Below are 20,324 nucleotides of genomic sequence, written 5' to 3' on the forward strand. Positions count from 1 at the left end.
AATATGAAATGAACACATTTTTTGAAACGATTCGTGCTCCAACTATTGCAAAATAGTTTACCGTCTCAAAAACCTTCACGGGCATGCGCATAACAACTCACCAAGATTTCATCGCAATTGTATGAACGCATACGGCACAAACAAACGAAAATTAAAGACATAACAAACGCATCAAACGATAGTGCGTTTAAAATTCAAGGCAACTCTATCCATTGACGAAGTTAAGAACAAAACTATTATTAGCGCCTTTATTTTGCTAGCCGCTGCGAGCTCCACTAAGCGGGCTGGTCTCACCAAGGAGAAAAATTTGATTTAACAATCAGATTCAGTTACTGACCCATTAAAAATGTGCAATTTTTAACGCATAATAAATATATGTTCACAAATTTATGTTTATACATTTATCACGAGAATGTCCGTGAAATCGTTGGTAAAGCGCAGAGGGTGATGGGGGCCGGAGAAGGGATAGACGGAGGGAGAGACACAGAGCGAAAGAGAGAGCGCTGAGCCAAGAGAGCGCATGCGCAGAAAGATTGCGGCTCATAGTACGGGCCTATCTTTAGGCGCTAGTAGTCATGTCACATGCCACCACACTCCTCCCCTCTCCCAAGTCTTGCTGGATCTAATTTCTTATCAGCTGTTATCAGCACCGCTAGGCGACCTTGAAGACAAGCTTTCCTTATCCCTGCCTTGAGAACGATGAAATACCAAGAGCCAGCCACTGAGAGTGGAGGGATTTTGTACCCGATTGACGTGAAAATTAGCTCCTACAAACTTTGTGTCGGGCCTACAGTCAGATATTCAATGCTATTACAAAAAAAAAATAAACTTTCAAAATTTTTTATATTGCCTTTTGCGATTTCAAGAGGGTTTGATCGTTAGCATTAAAAAAAAAAAATTAACCCGAGTATAATTTATCAGGAAAGAATGTCTAGCACTTCTTAAGAAGCATTAGCAAAACCATAATAGAAATTTAAAAGTTCCAGGTTAGCTTAAAAATGTTGTTGCCAAGAGTTGAGTTTTCTAATTTTCCAGGGTAGAGCTCTCGAACGCCTGTCCCTCCCCCTCCCAGGCAAAGTAAGGCCCCTCTCTGCATGGCTCAGGGCCGCCACTGACAATACCTCCAGCTCGAAGGAGCCGACATCGCGTGAGCGTGTCCTTGGACCACGAGCGATAAGAGGCCATTTGTCTCGAGGGGAGTTTCTTGGCTGCTTGGTAACGTCGTCACAGGCCCCGGCTTGAGGCGTGTTGCTTGAATAACAGAGGCGCGCCAGGCGTGGCCTTGGGACACCAGGCCGCCGTCCCAGTGGTTCCTCGCGGGTCGGCAGAGCAGGCTGCCACCACAAACTCTGTAAGGTGAGCACAGTGCCAGATACCGGGATTCGTTTCGGGGGAGGACTTGAAAAAAAATTATAAAAATAATTACCTACTTTATCAACAAGGGGTGCGGAAAGTTACGTTATCATTGTCAACATGCATCACTGCCTTTGTGGTTTGTGATTCCAGGTGTTTTAACAGCTTAGCTTGAATCACCTTCTCCGAGATCTCACATTGTTTTACATATTTTACGGGGAGGGGGGGGGGGGAGGGAATTATCCTTCCGTTCCCCCCTCCCCCACCCTACTTCCGCCACCCTACTTCCGCCACTGGACAAGACAACATAATTACAATAATAACAATCTTGGATATTCATTTCAGTCATATTTACTGTTTTTATAAATACCGAATATGCACACTTCTTTTTTTTAAAATTGTTAATGCTCACGGACAATTTTTTTTCGTAAAACATGTCTCCACTGGACCCCGACCTCTGTGCTGTTATTTGGGAACACCACATAACTTAGAAAGTCACAACTTAGAACTGTCATAACCTAGAAAACTTGGAAAAATCCACGTAACTTAGAAACACACAACTTATAACTGTCATAACTTAGAAACACGTAACTTAGAAACACGCAACTTAGAAACACGCAACTTAGAAACACGCAATGCATAACCACGCAACTTAGAAACGTCGTAACGTAGAAAGTCATAACTTAGAACTATCACAAGTTAGAAACACACAACTTAGAACGATCATAACTTAGAAACACGTAACTTAGAGACATGCAACGCAGAACCACGCAACTTAGAAACGTCATAACGTAGAAAGTCACAACTTAGAACTATCACAACTTAGAAACACACAACGTAGAGCTGTCATAACTTAGAAACACGCAACGCAGAACCACACAACTTAGAAACTTAATAACGTAGAGTCATAACTTATAACTGTCATAACTTAGAACATTCTAAGTTATGTGATTCTAAGTTGTGTGTTTCTAAGTTATGACAGCACCCCCTGTTATTTTCCAAAAAAAAAAAAAAACATTTCGAAGCAAATTAGTTTACCGAAGGACTTTGTTTAGAACTACTTGCTTTAGGATTCAGATAATATAGTTGGATATATTCAGCTACTGGGTAGTAGTAACTTCAATATAAGTTTTCAATTCATTGGTGTTATTATCAGTTGTCCAAATTTGGCTTGAATTGCTTTCAAATGGCTTTAATGTTTCTTATTCATTCTTTGTTGTCTCTTACAGCAGCGTGGTAAACTTGGCAGTACGAGTAATAATTATATAATTATTTTTTAATAAAGAGAGAGTCACAGTTTTGAGTAAAAGCTGGCAACATCTAGTGCCCTGAACCCAACTAATATAATGTCACTCACATGGCCCCCACATTCGATTATGGGCCCTGGGCCTAGGATCTGTGACGGCCCCCCCCCCCCCTTTCCCAATTTTACAGTCACGTGCCAAATTATAATTGCATGGTTATTTCTTACCTACACTCTTTTTAGGACGTTATTTAACCTGAAAATACAGGGTATAATTATGGTTACTATTTTATAAGTCCAAGATAAGCTCTATTTATAAAATTATTTTACTTAAAAAATAACCACAGCGAGTATTTATATTTAATTTCACACACTGGGATAAAAAATAAACAGGCCCGGACCCTGGACCCAGGGGTCCACCCAGCCCCACCCTTGTGGGGGCCGTGGTCACTCAGGATTCTGAAGGATTATTCTAGAACGCTGTTTGTATTGTCACATTTTGTTAATTATTATCCTGCTCTATAAAAAAGTAACCATTCGTGTTATCGTTTCAAAAATGTTTTAATTTTTTCTTCAATAATTAGAATTAGTTGTTAACTTTCTGAAAGCATCAAATTGCTTATAGAGATAATTAAATATAAATTAAAAATGCAAACCCCCATGGCCCAATTTTTAAAAATAAAATAATTTTTATATGACTACATACTGAAAATATTTCCAAAAGATTTCGATTAACTTGAGGTCAAACAAAAATGGTTAAACGTAAGTTTCCGTTGTCACTGACTCAAAAACTTTTGATTTACTAAGAAGCGTAACTGTCACGAAGACAATATTGTTCCGCAAAATTTAAACTTTTTTTCTTTCTTCTGGAATGAGCGTTTTGCATTTAAAATAAATAAATTTAATTTTCAAAGTGTTCATAAACCGCACTATTGAGGGTATTGAGAGTAAAGATCAGTTGTGTTTGCCAGAGGTAAGAAAACCTTTTGATAAATCGACAAATTATAAAACGGATTTAATAGGATTACAAATTTAATATATTTTATTATAAATTTCACAATACATTTTTTTTAATTTTAAGATTCTATATTCCAAATATTTTCGAATGAAATTTTATAACACATTTAATTCAAATGAATAAATCGTAAGTACGTTTATCCGGTGAAGTCAAAATAAATGCACACTATGATAAGGCTACTTTCATAAAACAATAATAAATATGTTTGATATTCATAATTTAAATCTAAAATAGCTGATGTTATTCAAAAAAGGCATCAAATAGATAATTTTGTTGATTTTGTAACCTCTGTAATTTAAGAGTCAAGTAAAATGCAAGTAGCCTATTTTTTACACGCTTTATATTAGCTTCACCTGTATGTTTGTTTGTTTGTTTGTATGTTTGTTTGTATGTTTGTTTGTATGGTTGTAACCGACTCATTTGGGAGCGATTTTGACCCACTTTAAACGGCCAGATTTCATTGAAACTTTGTAGATTTATCGAGGACCGATGACAATACACTAATTTGATAAGATTATTCCATTAATCAATCTGCAAAATAAGATTTTTGTCAATTTATATAATTGGTAAAATGAAACAAAGACATATATGTAAAGAAAACCATTTCGCTCATGTGCGAACTCTTTTCTTTCAGTTTGTCTTTGGCGCGATATAAACAAAGCCTACTAAATATTGTGACATTTAATTAAATGAAAAGTGAGAGTGGGTTATGATTATTGTGAACAATATATACTTTCTTGAAGAGAATATTATTATATATTTGTAAAAATATGAAAAAAAGCTTTGAATGTTGTTTCTTTCGTTAAATAGAGAAACATAATTACGTCATTGTTTCATTTTACCAATTAACCAAGAGTGAAATATTATTATAAAACAACATTTTATGCAAATATTTCACGAAACATGGAAAAATTGAGGTTTTATTTTGCTGTGAAACCAACAGCAAATGGGAAATCAAACACCATATGCATAACCTCAATAGCTACACCTGATAAGCAGAATTTTGAAATTCCACTCGAACACCAACCTGCAAATCTACACCAAGCAGTTACAAATACTCCAAACTATTCCAAGGTCAGTAAATAATTAAATAAAAGACATCAAACACGGAAAATATGGATAAGTTTGACAGATGATATTATATCAAAAAACATATTTGGATAGAGAGAACAACTTACAATTTAAGGATTTTTACCTGGAAGAAATTGAGGGAAAAAAACACTTTTATAAATAAACCAAACTAAAAAGTAGAAAATAAATAATAGTTTAAAAACTAAAAAACACGCTTTATATAGAAAACCAAACTAAAAAAATAGATAATAAATTTTAATAAATTTGAATTAAGAATAGTGTAATTTTTTTTTATCAATATAAATTAATAATAGTGTAAATAAGAAAATAATGTATTTTATTTAAAAAAAAAGCGTGGGGTGCTTTTTAAGATATTATCGAAATGACAGATATGAGTAGAAGGATTATCATTTCGATAATATCTTAAAAAGCACCCCACGCTTTTTTTTAAAATAAAATACATTATTTTCTTATTTACACTATTATTAATTTATATTTATAAAAAAATTTTACACTATTCTTAATTCAAATTTATTAAAATTTATTTTCTATTTTTTTAGTTTGGTTTTCTATATAAAGCGTGTTTTTTAGTATTTTAAACTATTATTTATTTCAAAACCAATATTGACCAAAACTGCATTAATCGAGAACAAGTTAAACAGTATCTAAAAATAAGTGGAATTAAATTATTTTAGTGAAAGTATTAAAATATAGTTAGACAAATGGTTTGGATACTATAAAATCATTTAAGCTTTTTAATAAGAGCTATAGAATTTTAGTGTTTTATAAAATAGTTTTGACATATTACAGTTTACCTATAATTGTTAATACTATAAGTTACGTGTTAGGGTTTGAAAGGAAAGCACAAAAAATTTATTGAGTAAATATTAAACGATGCCTAAAAAAATAGTTTAAAACAGTTTTAAGTATAAATTTTCGAATATCATATTCAAAAAAATTAGCACTCTATGGACGATATACCTACACATCTTTATTTTTATTAATTCTTGTTTGAGAACTAAGTTTCATTTTTGTCCAAGTAGTACATATTTCTTTAATTGATAGTTTTTGGCTATATTTATGTTTATGTATTTTAACTACCGTTTTATCAAAATGATATACACTATCAACAAACTGCCTTAAACATTCATTTTAATTGATAAAATATTAGGTACACAAAATGTTAAAATGGCACAGAAATTTTGATAAAGTTTATAGTTTGGTTTCATAAGAGATATAATGTATAAAACATTGCTGGATGGGTTAAATTTCTGAGCGATAAACATTTTTGTAAATAATGCAGGTTATGTAATTCAGGCACTAGGTAGTAAAATTGTGTCAACGTGTTGTACTGCAACTATTTATTTCGGTAAATCTGTATTGTACGGATTAGCGCCAAAAAAAATCGTACAAATATAAAATAACTTTCATTATATGCTCTTTTACGTCCTCTTTTCAAAACCGCCTGCGGAGATTAAAAATTCCAATTACTTTTGGAGATATCGCCGTTCTTATTTTGCAATGCAAGCCCTATGTAATCATTCAACAGACGCCATTTTATATTTTGCCGTGTGTGCGTGAATGCCTAAATAACAGAAATTTTCCATTAAGTAAGGTTAGTTACATGATAAATACTTCAAAATAAACGGAAATTAAAAATAATATCAATTAATTTTACTTGTATAGTTTTAAGTATTTATAATGTAACTGACCTAACAAAACGGGACAAAGGTAGATTAGGTCAGGTCAGCTACAGTATAAATACTTTGAAACTGAACGGACATTAAAAATAATAAAAATTAATTTTAATGGTTGTTTAGTTTTAAAGTATTTATAATGTAGCTGACCTGACCTAACAAACCCGGAAAAAGGATGAACAGTAGGAACTCACGTAATTTTCATTTTACGTGATGTAGTCGTTCAACTACGTCGCGAAAAAAAAAAAAAAAATCATACTTGTAAACAAGCAACAATGGTGAACGCGGGAAGCCTACGATTCACTCATCTTTCTGGACATACCCGAATACTCACGTTGGCAAGCCTTCTTTCAACAGACGAGAGGCAAACGCCCGATCGTGCATCTTCGGTTTTTTTTTTTTTGTTTATTGTAAATAAATATGCAACTCATGAAAACTAATGGTCAATTAGGTTATGTTAGCTACATTATAAATACTTCAAAACAATGTGGATGGTTGATTTGGTTAGGATAGCTACATTAAAAATACTGTGAAATCATGTAAACGGTTTCCTAGCGCTGGATAGCTACATATTAAAAAGTTATTTGCTAAGCAACCATAAAATGATTTTACAGTTTTTTTAATGTAGCTATATACTTACCTAATATAACCAACCATCCACAGTGTTTTAAAGTATTTTTAATTACTTCTTGCTAATTTTAAGAAAAGAAGGCTTGCCAACGTGAGTATTCGGGTATGTCCAGAAGGATGTGTGAATCGTAGGCTTCCCGCTCAACGCCGCATGAGTGCACATCATGAAAATTAAAAAATTCCATATCTCCTAAAGTATTTGGAATTTCTGATCTCCGCCGGGTTTAATGAAAAGAGGAAGTTAAAGAGCACAGAATAAAGGTATTTTCGGATTTTTAAAAATGTTTTTTAAAAAAATCGCCAAAAAATGAATGTTAAAAAATTCGATATCTCCAAAAGTAATTGGAATTTTTTATCTCCGCAGGCGGTTCTGAAAAGAGGACGTAAGATAGCATATAATGAAAGTTATTTCATATTTGTACGATTTTTTTTGGCGCTAATCCGTACAATACAGATTTACCTTTATTTCAGCCCCTATTAAGTAATTATTTATTTTAATTTATATTTATTCGTTCCATGTATATATTTTTATTATTTGAAAACTATTTGTATTTAATGTGTATATCTATGTGATTGAAACTCTATGACAAAAACAAACGTTGGGGACAGACAATTGCAAGGACCTCTAGGAGCAATTGACATTTAAACGGTAAACGTTTTTATTTAATGTAAAATGTTATTCCTATATGTATTAATTCAAATTTAATGTGAGATTTTGTGTTCCGCGCTATTGTTGCGCGCGGAATTGATGTGTTTGATTTAAAATAATGTAACTATCATTAGTTTTCAGCCAATCAGGAGCCGTATTTTAAATGTGGCACGCATTGTTAAGATGACTTAAATTAAGAAGGTTAAAGAAAGAATGTAATGGCCTATTAATGGATGAACACATACAAGACGTCGTCGGAATATTATCCTGAAAAATAGCTAGCAGAAATAGGCATCCGCACCAAAGGATGATATAAACTTATTGTTAAAACGTCGGTAAATATTATTAGGGCTTTATCCAAAAGGATAAAGTTATTAGGAGTGTAAAATACGTAAGAAACGACTGAGTCTGTTACTCCATTTCGTTAGTACAAAACACGTATCACATCTACACTTGGTTATTCTGCGGCCTAATTCCAAGAGAAACATTGATAAACTGAAATATTGTTAAATTAACTACGTGAACCTAATTAGACATTTTTATTTTAACACTCAACTGTAATTACCCAGTGGTCTGGGAGAGAGAGCATCAGAGCTCTACCGACTTAAGTTATTTTATCTAGCCGAGGTAAGAACATTATGTGAACCCAAATTATATACTGAATCAGTTTATGAGATTTTCGAACCCGAACAAAAGAGACACTTGATTAGTTAATGAATGTGCGCATCGTCATTCCAGACATTTTCAATATATATGTATTCTGCAGTGCCAACAACGGTTAGGATTTTTGTAAGCAATAAATAATATTACTTTTTTTAAAGATAAACCTGAGATATTTTGAATTTCATTAATAAATAATTGAAATTACCATGGTGTTTTGTATGGTATTGTAATCTACCTATCATCAACTGTATCCATACCTATGAATTACATGTGTATACCTATCTATGTGTAAACAGCAGTTAAGCTAATAGTAACTGCACATAATTAAATACCTAACTGAGCCTAGAAGGAATAGTACATATATAAACTGTCGCCTCAAAGTGGAGCCCTTTTGTACAGGAGTATTTCTATAGCTCTACGTGTATATACACTACATAACTTGTCTAACCCAAGGAGGGGCCGGTATACCTAACAGTGTGCAAACCAATTTTCACTAAAATTAATAACTATTGAGAAAAGTGACTTATTTTAAATTTTCCTTTAATAATTAAACTACAAGCATTTCATTTAAAAAATTGGGCACACGACCAAATTCCTTGAAATATTAATTTTCTTATTGCTATGGAAAAAAGGAAAACATAAAACTTTGAAAATATGTTTTTATATGATAAATATTTTATTTAGAAATTTACAAATCACGCACAATTAAAGAGCTAGTTTTACTTAACCAATAATTTATTTACAAAAAAAATTGATGAGAATACATTTAAAAATGGCTAGTATAAAATTTAATACAATCCGTTAGATAAAAGAGTTAAAATACAAGAATGTAGTAAAAAATAATCATATGGATCTAATAATTGAAAAATATTTGCGACTTTTTGCCTTTTAGATAATATGTAGGACAGCACCAATATGTAAAAAAAAAAAGAGGACGAATTTTAAACTAAAATGCTTCAATATTATTATTTTTCTAAACCTTAGTATTTCAGTTTCACATTTGATAAAAATATGTTAAGGTAATTAATGACTATTGATAATGTAATAGAAATAGCATGTAAACAGTAGGATACAGTGGAGATGATACCTATTGTAATTCACCCGACGACATGTCAGTCTCGTTAGCTCCTGCTTTCTTCACGTAGACGTTTCCATCGTAGTTTTTTTTTTTTTTTCACTTTGACCCTGAGGTGACCTCGTGGCGTAGCAAGCGGGTGGCAGGGATGGCCCCCGCCAGGGGCGCCGGAGCAGGAGGGGCGCCGCCGCGACGGTTTCGCGTTCCTGAACCCTCTTTTAAACCATGAGGGGTCCGCCATTTTCAATTCTGGCCAGGGGCGCCAGTCACCTTAGCTACGCCACTGGTTGCAGGTGAAGTGAACAGGTGACGGCACGATGGCGCTGGTCTTCAACTCGCTGCTGCTCGACGCCTGCTTCGCGGCGCTGTCGCTCCTCGCGGCGCTGTACGTCTACCTGTCGCGCAACTCGGGCTACTGGGAGCGCCGCGGCGTGTGCTGCGCGCGCCCGACGCCGTTCCTCGGGAGCATCCCCGGCGTCCTGCTGCTGCGGGAGAGCGTCGGCTGCTGGCTGGCGAGGAGGCACCGCGAGACCGCCGGCGAGAGCTTCTTCGGCGCGTACTTCGTGGACCGGCCCGTGCTCGTCGTGCGCGACCTGGAGCTGGTGAAGAGCGTCCTGGTGAGGGACGCCCACGCCTTCCTCGACCGGACCTTCGCGGCCAGCGAGGACCTCGACCCCCTGATGGCCAAGAACCTGTTCGGCCTGAAGGGGAACAAGTGGCGGCACCTCAGGGCGAAGCTGTCGCCGACCTTCACCTCCGGCAGGATGAAGAAGATGTTCTACCTCGTGGACGAGTGCGGCAAGCAGCTGGCCAGCTGCCTGCAACAGAGCGCGTCGTCAGGTTAGTGTAAAGGTACCTACCCTCTATTCACATGATAAAACCCTGTCCGCTTATACTACCATAACATCTCACGTGATGTGGACTCGTCATTTTTTTTTTTTTAATTTGAGTTATCGAGAATCAAAACTTGTGGACTGTGTTTCCTCACACTGCCAAATAGAAAAACCACAGCAGAGTTTTTTTGTATTTATTGGTGTTTTAAGCATAATCTGAATGTTTGCACGTGTTCTCTTATCAACACCATTATAAACAGTTAAATTAATTAATTTGTCACCTATTCAAAGTTACACACAGCTTAAGTGGAATAGATTTATGAAATTTATAAAACTTAAATATATATAGTATGTATATATATGTGAAATTCAGTTGACGAAATTTCCTCCGCATAATAGTTCGAAAATTCTTGTTTATTTGTTGCATGGAAAAAAAAAATTGAAATAATAATAACTTATCCATCCTGTTTGTAGTCATTTTAATATAAATAATTGTACACAGAAATTTCACTGAGTTTAATGTTTTACAGTTGGTTAAGATTGAAGTATTACCCAAACCGTCGCGAAAAGCAATGGGAAACCAATGTGTTATCAGACTGGCTTGGCAAGCATATAGGCGTATTGGCTGTCACCGCCGCACAGAGAGGTATTTGGCCTCAAAACCTGGCCAAAAACTTTTTATTTATATATTTTATAGAATATATATTTTGAAGTAGCTTGGAACTTATACGTTACTAAACCAATAATTTTAAGGGTTTCAGTGACAGACAGGTATTAAAAAAAAATTATTATTCTGGTTTTTATTGTCATATCATATAATTTTACTGATTTTTCTTGTTATATCCAATAATTTTACTGGTTTATCTTGTCATATCCAATAATTTTAAGTAACAATAAATAATTAATTGAATGCAAGTGTCTCTAATCAGAGGTTTTACAATAAACCCTCAGATTCTTCATCTTCATCTGTGTGCTCCGAATCATTTGATGCAAAGAATTGGCTTTGTTTTAACATTGCTATTGCATCTTTGGAGACTGTCTGCCTAAGGTTTTTTGACCTAGGTCGAATGCTTGTAATATATGGGTCTGAAGTCAACAAAAGTTTATTAAGAATATCTCGATTACAGTCTGTTCTTGAAAATTTCCGAGAGTAATTTTGCCGATACTGTCCAAAGTGCTTGTTTCTGGCTTCTGCGGCTTCTTTTGATAGTTGCCCAATAGGCAGTAATGTATGTGATATGACACTCGGCGCGTGTGTCAATATTTTATGTAATGTTGCGGACATTGGCTGCCAAATATAATTAGTGACATAGTGTTTAGTAGTATCAAGAGCGTACATAGAAAATTTATCTTCATCTACGTATTTGTAATCCCGATGATAGCACTTCTAGAATGATTTTTAATCTGTAAATGAGCTCTTGGTCCACTCCTGTAAGTGAGGCAGCCATCTCAGGATCAGCGAAAAATCGACGAGATGAGTTGCCATCATTTGTGTTGCCGTATCCAGCTTTTGGCACATCCACGAGCAATCCCAGTTTCTCTTTAAAATCTTTCTGGATTTGTAGTTTCGCATCTGCTATCTTCTTCTTGTCATCTGCCATCGACACGCGGCCTTTATGCACTTCTGCCTTTATTTTGTATGATAAATTCAATGAACTCAAAAAACCTAATTCTCGCATGGAGTATCGATAAACAAAACTTGAATGTCTCGGGGTTTTCTGGATTTTTTACTGTCAAATCATTAAATGTTTTTGATGTTTGCCCGCAAATATAGCACCGCATTGTCGAGGCTGTATGAGTGGCCGCGTTGCAGACTTTTCCGTCAACCATTGTTATCAGCAATTTATGTTTTATAAAAACCTGCTCGTCCTCAATTTTGGTTTTTTGTAACAAATTTCCCTGATCTTCAACATATTTAATTTCTTCATTAGTAACATCGTTGTTTTCTTTAAGAAATCTGATTCGAATTGGCCTGCAATACCGCGGTGATGACGGTAAGGGATTCTGCCATATAACCTTTGGTCCGCTTGACAGCCTCAAAGGTACAAGAGGACTTGAAATATGTGTGAGTCACTGCCTTCTTCATTTTCAAATTTCTGCTTGTATTGTGCTTGTTGAGAGCCATCACAACCCCACTTACATACGAGCTGAAAATGCTTCTTCTCTTCTTCTTTACAGGTTTCTATAACTTCTTTTAAGTATTTGCACAATCTTAATGCCGTGTGATCGAGTAGGTCTTGAAGTCTAACTTAAGCAGAAGTTTCTGTGACAGTTATTCCTTCGTTTCTTGGGTAACATTCTTTTTTTGCTTTTTGTAGGATTGAATAGCAGGGAAATATATTCTTGTTAGCCTGTTGGATCACTGCATATTGCTTCGTAGTAATATCAGCTTCAACAAACATTGCCAATGCTTTTGATGCTGAATCCGGGGTTTCTGTTCTTTCTTTAGTAGCACTGGCAACTGATTTACGAAACTTCGTCGCTCGTCTTGGAGATTTAGATATTTCTTTAATAACATTTGCCATGTCATTTTTACCTTTGGCTCGATGGTTCATCTGTGCTGCATAAGTTAATTCATCAGCAGAAACATTTTTTCTTAGTTCCATTATTTTTCGACGCTTTGAACGGTCACTTGATTCTCCGAACTCCTTGCTTGGCCTACCTCGTGAGCAAGTACCTGGAGGGGCAGCAGCGGGTAAAGATATGTCTGTATTAAGCCAATCTTTATCGTTTTCCAGGAAACGTTCTTCTGTGCTGTTACATTCGAGCCACTTGCGCTTGTAAACAATCTTAAAACTGTTTAGTATTTTTCGTAATTTACCATGTTGCTCCGGTGAACACTTTGTAACCTGCACAAGTTTATCTTCTAGATGTTGGAACCTTTTGCCTAAGAGTCTTTCTGAGCTTTCTCTAACAATCTCGTGCATGTTTTTCCGACTCATGGTAATGACGAAAACTTCGGAATCTAGAGGGAAAAATAAATAGAAGATAAGCATACAGAATTAAGAACTTCTGCTTTCACTCACATAAGTTATGATTACCACCTGGGAAACTACATTGGTTTTCGGGATAAATTCGTCTTACAGGAAAACACAGGACAAATGTTCATTATTTAATACAAATCTATTTAGCCGTTTTGGCGTGATTGAGTCACAAACAACGAGACTAACTTACTGTGTTTAAGATTTTACTACGTCAAGCAAAAGAAAAAAAACGTTAAAAATAAATGTGAATGTTCAGGAAAAGATTTTCACATACGAATGTTAGAAGAAGGTTTAAGGTTTAATACTGTATATTGATTGTTTAGTACAAACGTGTACAACACCTTTGAAATCACTATTTTCGTAAAAATCGAGTAAAATACGCCAGGTTTGTTACAGATTATGGTTTAATTTAAATATAAAGGCAGTAATTTGGAAATTGGACACTTAAAAATCACTAGTATATGATCTACATACCTTCTTCTTCAATGTCCATAGTAGTTTTTTTCACTAAACTCACTCCTAAAGTATTAAAAAAATAAAACGAAAACTTGACTATCAACAAAGTGCAGAGAACAAATACGTGCACATTAGACGAAGGCAATGTTCCGACTACAAGCAAGGCCATGTGTTGGGCACTGCGAGGGTAATGTCTATTGTCACAAGCGAGGCCATTATCTACCTGTTCTGAGATCGAAGCTCGGCCACATCCGGAAAGGTTTACAATTTTGATTTATGGCCAGGTTTTGAGGCTAAATACCTCTCTGTGCGCCGGGCCGTTGCCTGCGCTTATGACACTCAGTTATGGGCTAAAAGACTCATGATCATCATAAAAGTCGGGTGTAATTATTTGTTGGATTATACAGGATGCGGCGCGGAAACTTGCTGAATTGTATTTCGCGTTAAGAGGTGATATGTGGTCGGGAAAGGGTGGGGAGGGTCTCGTTTGAAAGGGCAGTCCATTACGTGTTGTTACCCGCCTATTCAGTTGCTGCAATACGTTGGACCAATGAGCAGCGCGCGTTTGCCGTCGAGGCTTACTTTTCTAATGGCCGTTCCATTATCGCCACTCAACGAGCGTTCCGTATTCGGTTCAATATTCGTCCTGTAGGTCCAGTTCGTGGTCGGCAATCGATTGTTACGTGGGTGGACACATTAGGGCGAGTGGAAGTGTGATGAAAAGTGGGACAGGAGGTCCGCGGACTGTCACTAGCCCCGAAAACTTTGTAAGAGTGAGGCAGTTATTTTTGCGCTCAGCACGTAAACACGCCGCTGCTCTGAGGATTTCCGATCGCAGTGTGAGACGAATTCTTCATAATGAACTGAACTTTCATCCCTACAAAATGGTTATGACACAAGTGCTTAGTGAACGCGATTTTATTGCTCGCCGAAATGCATGTGAAGTGCTCCGAGAAAACCTACCTCATGACGCACTGGTGTTCTTCAGTGATGAGGCTCACTTTCACATTTCGGGCAGTGCAAACAAGCAAAACATGCGTTATGGGTGTGATAACAATCCGCGTGAACTTCATCAGCGGCCACTTCACTGTGAACGAGTAACTGTGTGGTGTGCAGTGTCAAGAGTGGGGATAATTGGTCCTTATTTTTTTCAGGGGAATGAACGCGCGGTCACGGTGACTGCGACTCGTTACACACAAATGATTGAAGGATTTTGTCTGCCTGCACTCGCAGAAATGAATGATGGGGGATGTCTGGTTTCAACAGGATGGAGCCACGGCACACACCGCGCGATGTTCAATGGATGTTTTGAATCAACATTTCGCAGAGCGCCTTATCTCATTGAGAGGCGACCTTGTTTGGCACGCCCGTTCCCCCGATTTGGCTCCGTGTGACCTTTTTATGGGGTTATCTGAAATCAGTTGTTTACAATGACCGTCCAAGGAGCCTACCTCATCTGAAAAACAACATACGCCAAGCTATTGCCAACATACCCGTCGATATGCTTGAAAGAGTTGCACAGAACTTCAGAAATTGGGTAACTCAATGCATTCACAATGGGGGCCATCATTTGATGGATTTCATCTTTAAAACTATATAATGGAAAAATTTCAGGTGATATATATTACAAGAAAATTTAAATTATAACGATATCTCTACTACTTTATTTTTTATTGGCCTTTCAAATCAGCAAGTTTCCGCGCCGCACCCTGTACATACACTCTGTGGAGTATTCTTGTTTAAATAAATTTAATTTATATGTGTATCATAGATATAGGTTTTTTTTAACGACGAGTTTACCTTCCAGCTTCATTCGTCACATAAATAAATAATTGTGGCAATTTTAAATACCATTATGACCTTGATCGCATAATTCACAATCTTCCAGTAGCATTAGCTCTGTAAGCAGAGGCATTCATAGCCGCTTGGAAGTTTCTGGTTTGGAATAGTAGCGCTAGACGAAGGTCTTCTGTGTATGTACATACATACATTGGTGACATTTTATTCCATTAACAATTTTTATGTAGGGTGTTTCACAATAATAAAAAAATAATTCGTACACAAATATGATTGTGGTACATTTTTATAGAAGGATGGCATTCGCATCTTCATTTCTTTTATGACTTTGCATAGAATCGGTATCTCAATGTGTAGTGCATTCCAGCTAATCTAAACACTTCTGAACCACTTAAAGAGTGTAAAATTATAAAACTACCTGTGTTGATATGTTTTGAGTAGTATGTTTTGGGGGCTCCGGGCACAGGGTCCAGGGTGTGGAGCCTGTGGGCCCGTCCGCCATCTTGGATTGTGACGTCACGGCGGCCATCTTGGATGGTTGTGACCTTGACCTTTGACCTTGACCCCGGCGGCCATTTTGGATCCGCCATCTTGGATACGCCATATTGGATGACGTCATTGTGTTCTCGAACTTTCCGGTGATGTGTTTTCCGCCATTTTGAATTATGACGTCACCGTTGCAGTTTCCGTTACGGCCGCCATATTTAACTTTTTTATTTATTATCCGATTTTAATGAAATTTTTTTTAAAAATTATAAAAAAATTCAAATAAAAAATTTTTAATAAAATATTTATAAAAAATATACTTTTACGACACGGAGTTCGGAGTCCTCGGTTCGAACCCGACGAGTGCAAAAAAAATTAAAAATGGTGACAGGCTCCTTCCTTAATGGTGGCTGCAGGCAGACTGACTCCCACCACTTTTTTTCAAAGCATATATATCGTCACCCAGTATGACGTCATGTCCGCCATCTTGTCTTCGTTGCTGGAGACCACCATCTTGTTTTCGTCGGCGAGAGTGCGCTGACGCCATGTTAATTTAATTCTTACCAGCTAGAGTGCAGTAATCATTTATTATTACTGTGACACCCACCATCTTGTCATTTGACCGCCATCTTGAAAATCTATATTATTTAGCTAGAAATTCGGGAAAAGTTCCAAAATTCATTAAATAAATCACCCATTAATTTACATATTGAATCGCTGGATTCCCGTCCTTGGTTCGACACCTGATCGATGCAATAATGTTTAATTTTATGTAAAATAATAATAATTTCAATAAACCATGTTCAACATTCTTAAAGAGACTTTAAAACCTCTACGACCATCATCCTATAAGCCATCAAGACCACCATATTGAAAATCCGTAATTATTTAGCTAGAAATCCGGGAAAAAGTTCAAACTTCATTAACTAAATTTGTAATCTATATATACTGATTGAATAGATCGACTAAGGTTCTTGGTTTGATCCCTGGTCGATAAAAAAAACAACTTTAATATTTTAAAAAAGTACCACAAAAGTGACAGGTTTGAGAAAATAAAAACACCGCAAGTTCCTTTAAAAAAACTTTTATTACATACATACTACACTACTACAAGTACAAAAAAATACACAGACAAATTACCAAAGTTTTGTGGATTTCTCGATTCAAACAGTCTTCTTACTATACGGACTAAGTATTTTACATGACTTTAAATGTCTATTCAGTTTATCAGGTCGACATATTGGTACACCACAATTTTCACACAAAGCCGAATTATCGACTTCATTAAAAGGACAGTGATATATTTCGTGTCGTTGTGCACTTTGAATATTTACCAATGTTTTGTTACTATACAGCTTGATTCCGATGAATGTACAGCCAGTCTATCACAATTCCTGAGGTGTCGTTTCAATCTTCCATATTGTACAAACTTGCTTAAACATCTGTTGCACTGATATTTAATGCGTTCAGAGTTATTACTACAATTGTGTATTACATAATCATGTAATTTCAAGTTTTTGATCTTCTCGCAGTACGTACAGCCGGGTGATGGAACACAGTTGGATGCACCTTCCTTCATCAATGCCACTGGAACTGTTGACAACCATTGTAACACTGCTGACATGTTAACTTCTGAAGCCGTTGAGGTCTGCTCTGCGGAAGATGTTGCACGCGTCGAAATCTCCTGCTGTGCTAAGAGAGTAGGTGTAGCTGTAGACGTCGTTGTCATCGTGCTCTGCACTGATGATGGTAGACCTTCGATCCAGGTTGGTGTTGATACTGGTAATGATGCCATCGAGTTCTCAAGAATAGAAAGATACTGGTCCATTATGTTATATAAGTCTAACTATCCCAGCCGTTCATCACCGCAGCCAGAGACAGACTGAAGTCCATATCACCAGGGTCTCACTTATATAGACTCATCAGTCGGTACAATACATGAGTCAAAACAATAACCATGTTCATTATACTCGCAATTAGCTTTCTCGGAGCAAATTTTATAATGACGATGTAAGCTGTCGAGATGTGAAATTAGTTTACCACACTTATTGCACCGAAATTGTATTCGTTTCAGTAAATTATTCGGACAACTGCCTCTTTCATGTCTGCGCGCATTCGTAGGTTTTGTAAAAGATGCGTCACAATATATGCATTGATGCGCTGTACGCTCTTCATTAATTGAAGTCTGGAATGCAGATGGTGAAACTTCAGCTGATGATGGAACAGCACGTATCGTTGTCTCCTCTGCAGCAGGTATCGGGATCTCCACCGCCGCCGTGGTCTCCTCTACAGTCGGTATCAGGATCTCCGACTCCATCATCGTTGCTGCCATCGAGGTCCCCGCTGCTGTCGGTAAACATTCTATTCCGGCCGACATAACTAAATCTCACGAAACTTACTGGAGAGAGCACGTCCGTACTGCACCGTGGCCAGAGGTGAACTGTGGGTCCAGTCGTCTGAACCTCGCTTTTATACCTGTGGTCTACTGGTATACTACATGAGTAAAAATATTGTCTCTATTTAAAAAAATTTTTTATTAGGTACCTAAAAATTGTAGAAATAAAAAACATACGAGTTCAAGTTTTACACATTTATTTATAAAAATTACACAAATACACATTAGGTTAAGTAATCAAGCATTTTCACAAGCAATGTATTTAATGCCGCACACACTGTATCATCGACTCCGGTTCCAACTGGTTCGTTGACTCCGGTTCCAACTGGTTCGCAGGCCACGGGATCAGGAACACAGGTTTCCAGCTGCTCATCTTCTGCGACGTCGACAACTCCGACAAGACATGGTCGATGACGTCTGTGACCACGTCTACGCCTGGGCTTTGGCTCAGTGCTAGTTGGGACAGATTCACTGCCTGAACTGCGATGACGAGACGCACACCGTTTGGACGTCTGCGTAGATGCATCACAGGTCGCAACAGGTTGCAACACGTCCATGTTTGGTGTTGCACATGCAGACGAGGCGACTACCTCAGCGATGCTAGCAGGCAGGATTGTGTGTGGTCTCATGTGATAGACGACACAGTTTCCAGGTTCGCAACAATCTACCAGCTGCTGAGTCGGTTCGTAGGACACAGGAAAGTGCGCAAACCGCCAATGCTGAGCGCCTCCATCACAGGTTTCTGTATATGTACGTAGATACCCGGAATCCCAGTAGCTGTACTCGACACTGCTGAAGCTAGGTCTTGCGCTCACGTACACGTTAGCAGGATGAAACGTAAACATCTTCTTGCAGGTCGAACGACAACTGAGGGCACGTACGTAGGTATGTCATTTATATATGCAGGCTCCTACTAACATTGTGCGTGCCATTTCTGCATTAACTGCGAGTTTGTACAGGCACAGACACGTTCAAACTTTTCACGTGGCTGCACGTCGTATATTGCACTAAGCTTGCGCAGGGAAGGACAGCCGTAGTCGGTCTGTAGGTCTACAAATACAACTGACGCATCACACAACTTGCTCAGCCATTTCTTCTGATCAGGTCCGGCAATGTAGTTTATTTCGTTGTGAACTAGTAAATCTTCAATAGTGTTTTTCACTTGGTGGTACGGAATTTTTCCTTCGTCCCACTCTAGTCCGTGATAATATTTACATAGCCATTCATTCGACCGTGTACTTTTTTCGTCTAGTAGTTTCCAAGGATACGGAGGTCGGAAAGTGCGAGTTCGAGTCTTGTCTCCGGAGGTGACGCTAATTTCCTTGAGCACGAATCCATTTTGACTCTGGAAACCTTGCAGGTTGCAGTACATGTTGTCGCTAGCAATGCTCGGTCGTAACTAAATTATTATCGAAAACGAAACAGTATTTATGTCAGGATTTTCACAAGTTTGTCTCGACAATTGTACGATGCAAGCCGATCGTGAAGTATCAGACAAAAAGCATAGGTGTTTGGCGGAATATTTCCGCTAGTCGTTATCTCGATCCTACAGTCGATGATGTTTGAATTTATTCGATCATCCTGTTTGGAAACGTCAAACACCATTAACGGTGCCTTGTTCTTGAAACTTTCGGGACTCAGTATCGGTGACTGTCTCCGCCCATAGTAAGCCTGCTGAAACTTGGCATACATTTGATATGCTAGAAGGAATCTTCCACTTTCAAAGTCCATGTTCATGTCAACATACGGATAACTTTCGCTATTTAAAAATATTTTTACATTGCGTATTTGACAGTTATCGAATACGGAGCGACTTACTCCTGCATTGAGCTGTCTTCCGGTCTGAAGCCCGACGATTATGTATCTTGGTTTTTCCGTAGCGAAGCTGGACTTTACTATCCAATTGATACGCTGACTATGAGGCAAGCCAGGGTAAGTTTCCAGGCTCCAGGATCGGAATGACACATCGATGTT

The 20,324-nt window shown here is 37.3% G+C and overlaps 1 protein-coding gene across 2 annotated transcripts in view; it reads left to right on the forward strand.

The window, feature by feature from the left end:
* The first annotated feature begins 701 nt into the window (after window positions 1–701).
* Window positions 702–20,324, forward strand: part of LOC134542681 (cytochrome P450 6j1-like) — a 42,451-nt gene continuing 22,828 nt past the window's right edge. Inside the window, exons 1-2 of one of the 2 annotated variants that reach the window (XM_063387131.1) lie at window positions 702–1,356; window positions 9,693–10,239. In XM_063387131.1, coding sequence (XP_063243201.1) covers window positions 9,717–10,239 — 523 coding nt within the window. In that variant the 5' untranslated portion in view covers window positions 702–1,356; window positions 9,693–9,716. The remainder of the gene's footprint in view (window positions 1,357–9,692; window positions 10,240–20,324) is intronic. The other variant, XM_063387130.1, reaches the window with a different exon arrangement.

The sequence above is a fragment of the Bacillus rossius genome (assembly GCF_032445375.1).
Source record: "Bacillus rossius redtenbacheri isolate Brsri chromosome 9 unlocalized genomic scaffold, Brsri_v3 Brsri_v3_scf9_1, whole genome shotgun sequence".
Classification (NCBI taxonomy): Eukaryota; Metazoa; Arthropoda; class Insecta; order Phasmatodea; family Bacillidae; genus Bacillus; species Bacillus rossius.